This window comes from Pelmatolapia mariae, linkage group LG15 (genome assembly GCF_036321145.2).
Source record: "Pelmatolapia mariae isolate MD_Pm_ZW linkage group LG15, Pm_UMD_F_2, whole genome shotgun sequence".
Taxonomy (NCBI): Eukaryota; Metazoa; Chordata; class Actinopteri; order Cichliformes; family Cichlidae; genus Pelmatolapia; species Pelmatolapia mariae.
The window spans coordinates 25,729,859-25,743,247 of NC_086240.1; the positions used below are offsets into that span (position 1 = coordinate 25,729,859).

Below are 13,389 nucleotides of genomic sequence, written 5' to 3' on the forward strand. Positions count from 1 at the left end.
GAACGTAATTAATATCAAAACAGCATCCCCAGAGAAGAACTAATGCAAAACGAAACCAAAACATAAGAAACACAAAATGCTGGGTCGAACCGACCCAGGACCGTGACAGGACCCCCCCCTCAAGGGCTGGCTCCAGACAGCCCAACAGAAACACAAACCGCCCAAACCCCCCCCAAAAAAACCAAAGAACAGAAAACGACCCGACCAGGGCGGGCGGTGGGGGCCCAGGACGGAGGGACAGAGTCCAAAAAGGCCCAGACGGCCAAGTTCAGGGGGCCGACCCGGAGGCCGACAGCACCGGAGGCCAAAACAGTTCAGTTCCGGAGGCCGACCATGCGAAAAGCAGCGGTAGCGGGGCAGGTCCGAAGGCGAGCCACGCAGTAGGCAGTGGCGAGGAGACAGTTCAGGGGGCCGACCGTGCGGACGGCAACGGCGGCGGCGAGAAAGCAGTTCAGGAGGCCGACCGTGCGGACGGCAACGGCGGCGGCGAGAAAGCAGATCAGGGGGCCGACCGTGTGGGCGGCAACGGCGGCGGCGAGAAAGCAGTTCAGGGGGCCGACCGTGCGGATGGCAACGGCGGCGGCAATTCCAGTCCGGAGGCCGGCCACGCGGAAGGCAGTGGCGGCGTTTAGGAGGATGTCCCCAGCGGAGAAGAGGCCCAACAAGCGGCCTGACAGATGACCGACGATGTGGAGGCGGCCGTTGGGGATCTGACGAGGATGAGGCAGCTGATGCGGGAGCTGGACCAGGTGAAGCTGAGACGGAGGCTGGACCAGACGACGGCGTGGGTGAAGCTGAGACGGGGGCTTGGCCAGACGAGGGCGGAGATGAAGCTGGGCCAGACGAGGCCGATGAAGCAGAAGCAGAGGCTGCAGCCGTCGTGGACGAAGACTCGGAGGCTGCGGCTGGCGTGGATGATGAGGGGGCTGCTGCAGGCGTTGATGAAGACACAGAGGCGGAACCTGACGACAGCGGGGCTGTTGAAGGCGGTGATGTGGATGCTGCAGGCGGTGCTGAGGCGGAGGCTGGACCAGGCGAGGCAGCTGATGATGAAGCCGGAGCTGGACCAGCTGACGATGAAGCCGATGAGGAGGCTGGACCAGGCGGCGGCGTGGGTGAAGCTGAAGCTGGGCCAGATGACGCAGAGGCTGCTGCAGCCGGCGGCGCGGAAGCAGATGAGGAGGCTGCTGCAGCCGGCGGCGCGGAAGCAGATGAGGAGGCTGCTGCAGCCGGCGGCGCGGAAGCAGATGAGGAGGCTGCTGCAGCCGGCGGCGAGGATGACGACCCTGAGGCTGCAGCCGGCGGCGAGGATGACGACCCTGAGGCTGCAGCCGGCGGCGAGGATGACGACCCTGAGGCTGCAGCCGGCGGCGAGGATGACGACCCTGAGGCTGCAGCCGGCGGCGAGGATGACGACCCTGAGGCTGCAGCTGGCGAGGATGACGACCCTGAGGCTGCAGCTGGCGAGGATGACGACCCTGAGGCTGCAGCTGGCGAGGATGACGACCCTGAGGCTGCAGCTGGCGGCGGCGTGGAAGCAGGCGACAGAGGCGCTGCAGTAGGCGTGGATGAGGCTGCTGGTGGAGCAGCTAGTGGCTGGACGGGCCCCTCGGGTCCCCCAGCAGACGAGGCAGGTGGCTGGACGGGCTCCTCGGGCCCCCCAGCAGACGAGGCAGGTGGCTGGACGGGCTCCTCGGGCCCCCCAGCAAAAACAGTCCATAAACCAGTGGGCACAGGGGCCCCTAACACACGCAGGGCTGAACCAGCAGGCACGTGGGCCTCTGGATAACACAGGGCTGAACCAGCAGGCACGTGGGCCTCTGGATAACACAGAGCAGAACCAGCAGGCGCACGGGCCTCTGGCAGGGACAGGTCAGAACCAGCGGGCGCACGGGCCCCTGGCAGGAACAGGTCAGAACCAGCAGGTGCGGGGACCTCTGGCAGGAACAGGTCAGAACCAGCAGGCGCGGGGACCTCTGGCGGGGACGGAACAGGACCAGCAGGCACACGGGCCTCTGGCAGGGACGGAACAGGACCAGCAGGCACACGGGCCTCTGGCAGGGACGGAACAGGACCAGCAGGCACACGGGCCTCTGGCAGGGACGGAACAGGACCAGCAGGCACACGGGCCTCTGGCAGGGACGGAACAGGACCAGCAGGCACACGGGCCTCTGGCAGGAGCAGATCAGAACCAGCAGGCACACGGGCCTCTGGCAGGAGCAGATCAGAACCAGCAGGCACACGGGCCTCTGGCAGGAACAGATCAGAACCAGCAGGCACACGGGCCTCTGGCAGTGACGCCGGTAACCGACACTGCGCAGGGCACTGGCTTTGCCCAGGCAGCGCTGGCACGGTGCAAGTCTTAGCTGGCGTCTTGGCCTTCAGGGGTCCAGAGTCGGCTGAGGGCAGAAACTCAGCCTCTGGGGAGGCCCTGGGGCGAGTAACAGTCTCTAAACAGGCCAGCTGTTGATGGATGATTCTGTTATTTATTTGTTTGTCTCTCTGCTTACAATGGACGGATGACAAAGGATTCCCTTCGGATAGAATGGATTTAGCTTGTTGTACTGGAGGAGCAGGTGACACAGGAAGCAGGGCTAGTGGCTGCTGAACAGGAGGCTGAACTGATGATTGGGCTAATGATTCTTCTGCCAACCGAGCTACAGACTGGGCTATGGCTTGTAACATGGTTTGTAATAAGTCCGGCTGTGGCTGTAATTGAGCTATGGATTGTGAGACTGAATGTGGTGGAGGTGGCGACTGAGCCTCGGGCCGGGCGGCTAACTGAGCCTCGGGCCGGGCGGCTAACTGAGCCTCGGGCCGGGCGGCTAACTGAGCCTCGGGCCGGGCGGCTAACTGAGCCTCGGGCCGGGCGGCTAACTGAGCCTCGGGCCGGGCGGCTAACTGAATAAACACAGCCCCAGAATTAACAGTCCCAAAGTCTGGTGAAACAGAAAGAGTGTCTTTTTCACTCACCACAGCCGGCAGTTCTGAAGTCCCACCATCCGGCTGTGGGGTGAGGCGCCTACGACGCGGACGTTGCTTCCTTCTCGGAGAACGCTCCAACGGGCCGGGTAACTCCGCATCCGGCAGTCCGGACTGCATATCCTCCGTTGGGCTGAGCAAACGAGCGGTAGGGGGGTGAAGGTGCAGCTCGTTCAGAAGGAAATTCTGAACAAGTGGGTGGAGTGAGCTGAACAGCCAGGGGAGACCGGAAACCAGTTGCTCCAATCTATTAGTTATGGCTTGGCGGAATCCCTTCTCCTCATGCCCCAGCCATAAATTAATTAAACGGTCCACAGAATAAATAATATCCTCCCGGAGCTCCTCGGGCGGGTTGAATGCTGCTGGGTCCATAGTGGCCGGTTCGTACTGTCACGGCTGCCGAGGCGAGCCGTGTGGTGTTGGAGGAAAGAGGACCCAAGATGCAAGCAGGAGATGAAATGCTAGTGAAGTTTTATTTACACAGAGGTGAGGTGGCAAAACAGGCAAGAGAGAAGACAAAACTAAAGACCTAAACTGGGAAAGCTAAATGACAAACCTGAGAACATACGAACGGGGTGAGAGGCAGAGAGACGCAGACGAGAAACAGGACACCGAGGAACACAGTAACGCAGACTGACACGGAGTAACACAGAACTCAAACAATGATAATCACCATCATCATCATCATCAGACAGCTAACGAAACAGAACGTAATTAATATCAAAACAGCATCCCCAGAGAAGAACTAATGCAAAACGAAACCAAAACATAAGAAACACAAAATGCTGGGTCGAACCGACCCAGGACCGTGACAGTAACCTTATTTTGATGAGAGGCTTGGGTGCTAAGTCTTCAGCTAAAGGTAGTTAGTTTGGTTAGAAAGCTGCGTCCATAAACTGTGCGAGTGCTCAGATCCCTGCTGGTCAGTATTAAGTAGCCTGATAAAATATTCACTCGTCGAGACTGAAGCCCAAACTTCTTGAACAGTCTGTACCACAAAGTGAGCCATATTATCAGATAATTCCAAGAATAATGCTCCAAAAGGCACAAACACATCAGAGGTCCAGTTCAGCAGAGGTGAGGCCAAACCATAGACCTGAATAATGAATATAGCTTCTCGGTCTGAAATGTGAAGCCAGTGCAGATCTTCCATGGGAAAATCCACCTTTATACTGTCTACGAGCCTAGCAGACAGTAATCAGCTAGAGCTGCCTGTAATGTATCAGGATACCTGTAGTTTAAAGTGGCCGTGCTCCTAATCAAGTACCCAGATGGATGAGTTCACCCGCCATACAGTTGTTATGCAGGGAAAATATCCATAGAGACTAAAGCCGAGGCTGTAAACATGTTTAGTTCTGCAGTAAAGTTTCAGAGCCTCAAGTGGCCATTAGAGGAACTGCAATTTATTGGACTTTATTAATTCTAACTATGCACTATTTAAGATCAGGATTTAGGAGCACACTATTTTTTTTGGTTTTTTTTAAACTCTCTTCTGGATTTATTAATCTTTTATCAAATAAAAGCACATTCAAAATTTAAAACTATTTTGACATCTGTGTGTCCAAGAAGCCAGATTTCTTCAGCAAATACCTTTCTGTGTTAACCTGGTTTTATCTTCTATATCTCTGTGTTTCCATGAAGCGTGTTGGTTAGCTTTTTTTTATACGACATCCCACAAAAAGTAACGAATAAGTCCTCAAAAATATCCTGAAAAAACAGAAGCCATCAAAAGCCTGAAGCTTTATGATCACTTTGGGACATTTTGGGTCTGTTGGGGTCATTATCCTGTTATTGTACCAAAACCTCCTCTGCATATTATAACTAAAAGGTCAAGGAGCGTTAATCCAGTACATCTGAAAAAGTGAATTAATTTCTGTGCCTGAACCAACAAACACAGAGATTTGTCCACTCTGTTACTGTTTAGCAAAGCCAAAGAAGACCGTGGCTGTGCCGTGTGTTAAACTGACTGTTTCTGTTCCCTCAGTGCCGCTGTACGCAGTGAAGAACATGAACGTCTATGATGAGACCTCAGTCTCCATGAGGGTCAGCTGGGACGGAGTAGTCGGCGCCACCGGCTATATGCTGCTGTACAATTCCATCAATGCCTCCGAGCCTCAGCTGGAGAATGAGGTACACGAACGCCGAGGTTACAGTACTTTATCTCTGACAATGGTTTGGGTCTGCAAACTGTTTTTATGATTCCAGTCCCAACAATGTGAGAAAGTAAACTTAATAATGTTCCCACAATGTGACAAATTCACCACAACACAGGGACGCTCGCACGTAGATCGACACAAATCTGACACATCTCTTTATTTGCGTGTTGAGGATTTCCACATTTATTTGATATTAGCCGGCTTCTGCTTGCATCACCTTACTACTTCCAGATGTGGATACAATGAGGACGTAGACCTCTGCAGCCCGCCTCAGGCCAGGCCTACGAAGAGCAGAGCCCTCAGACACGCTGGGTAATGGGAAGGATTAGCTCATGGCCTGAAGTCATCGAGATGATATAAACAGAACAGATGGGACTGAATGCCTCTTTGGTGTTAACCTACATTTGCGATTATACAGCTGAGGAAAATTTAAAGGATGATTAAATGTACAGTGAGGTGGTCTTTACTGGAAATCAGGCGGCAACTGTGAAGTAGACGGGAGCATTAACTTACTTTGCAGCATATGTTATTTGACATATAATTTCATGAAGACCCTTTTATATCAAATTTCTCATAATTTTCTTGCTTTTTTGTGTTTAATGTGTGATTTAAAAGAAGAAAAAAAACATATTGAAAGGCTTAATGAATAATCAGTGAGGTTATCGGCTTACGTTTAAAGACCCCAATGGTGACCTGGAAGTGTACGAGCCAAAACCCCTCTGTTATATCCATGTATTCTACTTCTTACCTGTGCCGTTGTTAAAGTCGCTAACATTAGGACTATTAGCTACTTATTGATTGTTTTTATTTATGATAAAAAATATTTTCACGACTCTTTTGTCTGTGCACACAAAGTTCAGCCGTTCTTCCAGTTTCAATGTATGCTAGTTCCGACGGTCACTTTCCTTCACCTCTGTCCCTGTGCAGCTACGTGTTGGAGGGGATGTAACCAGTACCCAGCTGGAGCAGCTGATACCAAACACAGCGTACAACATCAGAATTTACGCTCTGTACGGAGAAGCCACCAGCGAGCCTCTGGAGGGCACGGGAGTCACCTGTACGTAACGTTAAACTGATTTTTAACTGTTTAAAACGTGATCTCTGAGGATATTTAATGGGGGCAGAGCTCCTGTAATGTCGGTTGATTAAAACTCCATCAGCAAGCCAAACACTGGACAGGTGAAGGTAGATGGAGTGTAGCTATCAGCCTGGGTGTCAAGTAGTCACGATGGAAGAAAAATGCTATTAGAAACTCATTAAAAACTGTCCAGCAGCAGTATTTTAGCTGAAAGAAGAAGCAGGCCTTTAGAAGCTGCTTCAGTTCTTTTCAGTGATCCAAAAGCATAAAACAGTCAGCCTCAGTCGGACTGTGAGCCGTCTGTCTGTGAGTCAGTGCTAACCGCTGAACCAATGTGCTGCTGATTAGTTCATCATCCTCCAATTTACCTTCATATCCATCATCATCATCTTGATTTTCTGGAGCCGCAAATGTCCATATTTAGCTTTCTAGATTTCTTAGCAAACTATATCTATAAACTTTACAGGAGCAACAAAGAAATAGAAGTAGATATCTACTAGTTAGTGCAAAGCACCACACAAATAAAACAAGGTTAGCAAATTACAGTGGTTTAGTAGCCAACTCATATCGTACACTGGTCATGTTCTTATTTACCTCAAAGAGCTCAGATATGTTAAAGCTGTCCGCAGAGCCACTCTGCCTCAGAAAGAATTCAAATATTTAAAATCCCTCCCCCCCCACTTTTTTAAAGTGTTTACTTGAAATCAGAACTTCCATCCTGGATTATTTTTTTCTCAGAAATGGTTTTTAGGAAAGGTAAGAGGTTTCGGAGTTTTATTTCATGTCAGCTGTTGTTTTATAAGAGCTGGATCTTGTCTCCGAAATTTTGGATTGAGAACTTATCGATAGAAAACAGATGCACTACAAACCAATGCAGCACCGCTTTTTTTAAAAAAAGAAAAAGAAAAAAATAAGCTGCTGTCTGTTTTTCAGCTCTTCAGTGCGTTCTGGCCTCACAGCGTCAGCCAGCAGTGTCTTTGAATGTCTTCACAACAATGCTGAGAGTGAGGAGATGTTGTTGAGCTTCACTCAGGGTGGTTAACGTTTCCTTTGCCCTGTCTTCCCACAGTGCCCAGGCCGGCTGCCGGACAACTGAGAATCAGCGACGTTACTCACAGCACCATGAGGCTCAACTGGGATGCTGCTCCTGGCCCGGTCCGCAAATACACCATCACCTACAAACCTGAGGAAGGAGAAGTGAAAGAGGTACAGCTGTGGCTTTATGATGGTGTGCTAGCTCCACTGCAGGGTTACATGACTAATACATGAAAAACCTCAGAAGGAGTGCTAATGCAGCAGTTGTTTAATTATGGGCTGAGTTATGATCAATATATTTCATGGTCGTGGTTTATTTCACTTTCTAGGTTTGAGAGTGCAAAATAATTGATTAGTCACAGTCATTTTTAGGCACATATTCTCAGGTTTCAGCTCTGTAATGGCAGGATTTGCTGCTTTTCACTGCTTCAATCTATTATAAATTGAATGGGCTTAGATTTTGGGCAAAACTATTAATTCAGTTTATTGATTTGAATATTAATTTGTAAATTAATCAGTGACAAAATAGAACCAGCATACCTCCCATTCATGTCAGTCCCATAGAAAGCACCAGTATGTGGCCTCCTAAGTCGTCACCTTATTCAGTGCTGATTGTTTGTTCATTGAAGGAAATAATGAGTTTTTCGTTTGAAAGAAGAAGCAAAAATCAGCTTAAGGAGGTTGAGGGGAAGTAGGCTTTAACCCCATGTCCCTGTTTTAGTTGTGTTAAGGCATGAAAACTACCTGGTTAAGCTCAGGAAAAGATCAGGGTTATTTTAAAATAAAATGTAACCAAATGTAACCAGAATGTTGATTCCAACAATAGAGTTCATGCACTTTTTCACACAAACCGCAAAGTTCTCCTACACAATCTTCAAGTCACTGATCAGAATGGACGATAAAGGGACGGTGAGAGGGCACCTAGTGGCTATAACTGATGTCTGTCTGTTTCCAGAGTGCATTAAATTGGACGTCTTTATTTTAATTCAATATGATTCCATTTTATTCATATAGTCATACTTCACAATAAAAGTGCTCTCAAAGGCCTTCTATATTACAAGGTGAAGACCTTACAACATTAAGAAAATAAGCACTTGCAAACAGTGGGGAGGAAAAACTCCCTTTTTAACAGGAAGAAAATTCCCAGTAGAATCAGCATCAGCACACAAACTTAAAGAGGAGAGGAGGAGAAATGCTCAGTGCATCAGGGGAAGTCCCCCGGCAGCCTGAGCCTATAGCAACATGAAGAAGGTACGGTTCAAGGTCACCTGAGCCAGCCCTAACTAGAAGTTTAAAGCCTAATTGTAATAGTATAGAGGCCGTCTGTCTCCCGAAATGAAGCGGGGAGATGGTTCCACAGCAGAGCGGCCTGAAAGCTGAGGCCTCTACCTCCTGTTCGGCTTTTAGAAACTCTGCAACTACAAATAAGCCTGCAGTCTGAAAGTGAAGTGGTCTGCAGGGATAAAATGATACTAAGAGGTCTTTAACACACGACGGAGCCTGATCGATCAGGACTTTATGTGTGAGGAGAAGCGTGACGTCCAACTTTTCTAAATCAGGCTCAGTAAGTGCAGCTGTGATCTTTTTCCATTGGCACGTATCAGCTGTCACTCCCTCATCGAATAAAAAGTTGCGTCTGTTTGAAAGTGCTTGTATTGTTTGTAAGGTCATTGAGAGTTGGCGTTGAACAATAAAGCCTCACAGAGAGCCTCGTATGGGTGAAGTTTTACTCAGCAGAGATATCTTCGTTCTGGGAAAGTGATGAGTTACGGCCGACCTTGCAGCTCCTCTTTGTTGGCCTGGTGCTTATGTGAAATGCAGTCTGCTGGCAGAAGCACGCTGGCTGCTGCAGCCAGCCCAGCCTGACTCCATCATCCCAGCTCCACTCTGTCCTCATAACTTCTCACTTGGATGTCAGCAGAGGACAAACAGTCTAGGATGACTCGGCAGCTGACGGTGCCGTCCGTGGATACCTGACATTTCCAGAAGATTCTGATAGATGACGCGAAACAGCTCAACTCCTCTTAAGGATTAGTGCTGAAGGCTTCTTGTCTCTATAGAGGAAGCCCACACATCTGGATGTATGCCCGAGTTCACTTAACTCTGTGCTGAAATGAAAAATCCGACTGTGGAGACTGTCTCTGCGCTTTAACATGTCAAAGCTTTTCGCTGATTTATTTGATGACCTCCCATTCTCTGACCCTACAAGTGCACGTCTTTTACATTCTTTGCTTTCATCTCAGTTGGTAAATATTTGAATCTGACTAATAAACTCAAAGCCTACTTTCAAAAACCTCTCAACTAAATCACACAATAAATCTGACGGCGCTGCTGAGGTGGCTGACTGTTAACACAAGGCCACATGTAATCAAATAAAAGTCTTATTTAGTCATTTTTTTATCTATCTGGGGAGGATTATGATATTTAAAGTTCATCAAACAGTGACCCAAGCCATGAGGTCCATTTAGTAGATGTGAAATATAACAAATCTCCCTCCCTAGAGAGATCAAAAATGTTTTTGTCTCAGGCTGTAGACGTGTATATAATATTGGACATTTTACCACTAGAGTCTATGGAGACTGACACTGTTTTGGAGCCAGCCTCAAGTGGCCATCAGAGGAACTGCAGTGTCTGGTTCTAATTTTAACTTTGCTTAGTTATTCAGCCATTTGCTTGCATCACATACAGACAAAGAAATTTAAATGAAATTAAAATTGTTATATATTAACCATGTTCACCTTTCATCTGTTCCATAGAGCTCTTCTCTTAAACTGATAGTTTAAAACTGCTTACAGCTCTGTTAAAGGCATCGGTCTGTGGCAGGAATGAATGTTCCAGCTAATCGGCAAAGAGAACTGTATTAGTTTTTTAGTTTTGCATTAGAAATTAAACTGTAGTCACATTCATCTATTCATGTGGTATTTTATTCAGTGGCTTTAGGGTTTTTTGTGTTTTTTTTAACCCATCAGGCATCAGGACAGTTTGGCATGCAGGGTGCAGGAACTGGTGATCAAAGCATTGACTTTCCAGTTTGTAGACAGCTCTCTCTATCTTTTGAGCTACAGATGCCCCCACGTTTTATTTACTGCAAAATCTGTGGGTATTTCAGGACTGTGGGTCTAAATGTAGCTGTCCACCCTCTGAGTGATTTTTTAAAAAAAAAGGGTCACTAATAATTAAATTTTGCCTTTGGCAGATCGAAGTTAATGGCGACATCACCACCCTGGTGCTGTCCAGCCTCATTTCCCAGACAGAATATGATGTAGCTGTCACCCCGATCTATGACGACGGTCCCGCGACCCCGATGCTCGGCAGCGCCATCACAGGTATGAATCTACATTTTATATTTTTTGGTCATCGTGCACTCATGAAAGAAAGAGAAACAACTGCTTTACTTCTGGTTATAGCAAAAGCAGGAACAATCCTAACAGAGCATCCTCCACCTCAACAAAATAACTGACTCGGTTAAGTTTTGGTTGAACAAATGAAGTGAAACAAAATCAGGGTTTGATTTAGGAAAGTGGCAATCACATGAAGGTTGGTCTACACTAAAAAGTCTTTAGATGATGTGCAGGGTTATATTTATAATGTAATGTTAAGTGTTTTTATATCTTTAACTTTATGTAATAATATAAAAAAGGGACTCTTCACATGATGTTGCATCATCACTAAGACCTCTTCTGTCTCATTTCGGTCCACGTTTACAGATGTTGTTCCTGCGCCCAAGAACCTGCGGTTCTCTGAGGTGACCCAGTCCTCGTTCAGAGCCACGTGGGAACACGGAGGCCCCGACGTGTCCCTTTACCGTCTTGGCTGGGTTAAAAGGGGGGAGTCAGACTTCCAGTATGTAAGTGGGCGATAATGCAACCAGCCTGGCCATGTGTATAAAATGTCTGTGTTCAAATGAGTCGGGACAAAGACTGCAGCAGAAGAAGTTCTTTCCATCTCTGAATACAGAGTTTCTATTGGCAGCGACATTAGATTTTGAAGCTTTTTCCAGAACAAACTGCATGTGTGTATGTGCTTGTTAAAAGATGACATGTAAACCATCCGATAACACTGTTTATTCAGATCTAAGTGTCTAGTGCATTTGCTGAGGCTTCATCATTTCAACACACTGAAGTGCTTTATTACTTCTTTTGTTTTCATAGGCGTGAGTCCAGAATGCTATTCAGTTGTCATTCTGCGCTTTTGCAGCTTTTTGTCGGCATTGTTCATGTGTAGCACACCTTTAAGCTACACTTTCAAAACCTCAGAGTGTAAACTACAGCCATGATGACCCCGACACGCACAGTTTAACTGTGGACCTAACTAAGATAGCAGACTAGGATAATTACTTTTCATAGTGAGTAACATAATAATAACTAACCTTGTGTTGTGGTTGGGATCATCTCAGATCTTGGCTGAAGTTTTGCACATTTTCATGGTGTAGCTCCAGCCATGTGATGGTTTTTGTATCTGCATATACTTTACCTCACAAACCGATTCAGGCTGTGGCTGTGGGTGCGTTTTTAATAATGTCTCATCTCTTTTTCAAAAGAGATCAGTGAACCTATGCATTAGGTGAACACATTTTTAAAGATATCTCATGATAATTCAGCTCATTTAAATACATTTTTAATTTCTATAACATGAATTCACAACAACAGTCACCTCAAGGTTTTCTACATTGTACCTTCTACAAGGTAAAGGCCCTAAAATGTTAGCGAGAGAATAGCAGCAGCCAGAAGATGCCCAGTGAGCAGTAACTGGTGATGGTGGGGGAGAAGAACTGCCTTTTAACAGGATGAAACTTCCAACAAAGCGAGGCTCAGGGAGGAACAGCCAGCTGCCACAGTTAATTTAGGGTGAAAGGAAAAAGAAGATGGAAAATAGACAAAAACAAACAAACTGTGTGCTGTGAGAAGGTGAAGGATCTTGAAACGTTACGTCAGCTGGCTGAGGCCAAAGACACCTGGCATGTTAACTTCTATGATATCAGAATTAGTTTTTTTTTCATGTTACATTTGTATTTGTTATCAGCAGCTGGGTAAATAAACCCGCTTTAGTACTTTGTCTCAAAATATGCAAATGAGCTTTGCTTGGACAGCGCGGTCTGTCTGCAGCAGCGGTAAACATCTGCTTTCAGTTGTCTCATCCATGTCCAACCAATCGACAAGCTTTGTGAGTGTTTTTGCCTGTAGCTTAGCAGAGTTTTCTTTCTCTGATTAAAACCGAAGCGTGAGCTTGAAGCAGCATTCGAGCACACCTGCAGTTGCTGAGTTCGCTGCTCTGATTTTCTCAGCTAGAATAAAACCACCAACGTGTGGATCTCTGCCCAGCAAGCGTTGGTTACGTTACGATCATGAAACTGAAGATGTCATTGTTTGAATTCAAAATTACCCTGTCATTCCGAAGGGAAAAAATCTCAAGAACAATCCATTATGGTTTCGCAGACTCCTCAAAACTGCCAAGATTAAGTGAAAACATCCAGTTCGACCACAGCAATAATAATGCTCCCTTTGTTTTCCACTGCTTAAGCTTCGGCCCTCCAAAGTTGTTTTTGGGCCCAACATGCACATCAGCACAAAAATCTGTGAATGAGATGAAGTCAGTGCCGGGTTCCAACTTTAAGCTATGAATTATGAAACTTTGTAAAATGGCAACATAAAACAGAAAGCTGTGGCAGACAAAGGCAGACTTTTTCTCCATGTGACAGATTTAACCTTTGACCTAAAGAGCTGTCGTTTTCACTGTGTGCTCAGTCTTGTAGGTTTTTGCTTTGAAAGGCTAACATCATAGCCCCAAGAACATCTTCTGTTTAGCAATAAATACACACAGATACATATGTATGTGCTGTTTTTACCCATCACTAGACTATCCTGAGTAGCGACGAAACCTCCCACGTTCTGGAGAACTTGGACCCTGACACTGACTACTCTGTCACCGTCACAGCCATCTACCCAGATGAGTCAGAGAGCGAAGATCTGATGGGAAATGAACGCACACGTAAGTAAACCCCCGCTTCTTATCAGCGTCCAACAAATCATCCCAATGTTTTACTTTCACAGATGTGTATGACTTTAAAATAACACTGTTGTCCTCTCAACGTCTCTTTCTAGTGTTAAAGCCGCCACTGTCCGGTATGTCGTATGAGAA

General features: G+C 47.0%; 1 protein-coding gene across 3 annotated transcripts in view; it reads left to right on the top strand.

Annotated features, from left to right (window-relative positions):
- Nucleotides 1-13,389, top strand: part of col12a1b (collagen, type XII, alpha 1b) — a 155,379-nt gene that overhangs the window by 54,480 nt on the left and 87,510 nt on the right. For all 3 annotated transcript variants that reach the window (XM_063494565.1, XM_063494563.1, XM_063494564.1), the window contains 7 exons: nt 4,967-5,112; nt 6,066-6,195; nt 7,286-7,422; nt 10,448-10,577; nt 10,959-11,098; nt 13,107-13,239; nt 13,353-13,373. In XM_063494565.1, the coding sequence (XP_063350635.1) occupies nt 4,967-5,112; nt 6,066-6,195; nt 7,286-7,422; nt 10,448-10,577; nt 10,959-11,098; nt 13,107-13,239; nt 13,353-13,373 (837 nt within the window). The remainder of the gene's footprint in view (nt 1-4,966; nt 5,113-6,065; nt 6,196-7,285; nt 7,423-10,447; nt 10,578-10,958; nt 11,099-13,106; nt 13,240-13,352; nt 13,374-13,389) is intronic.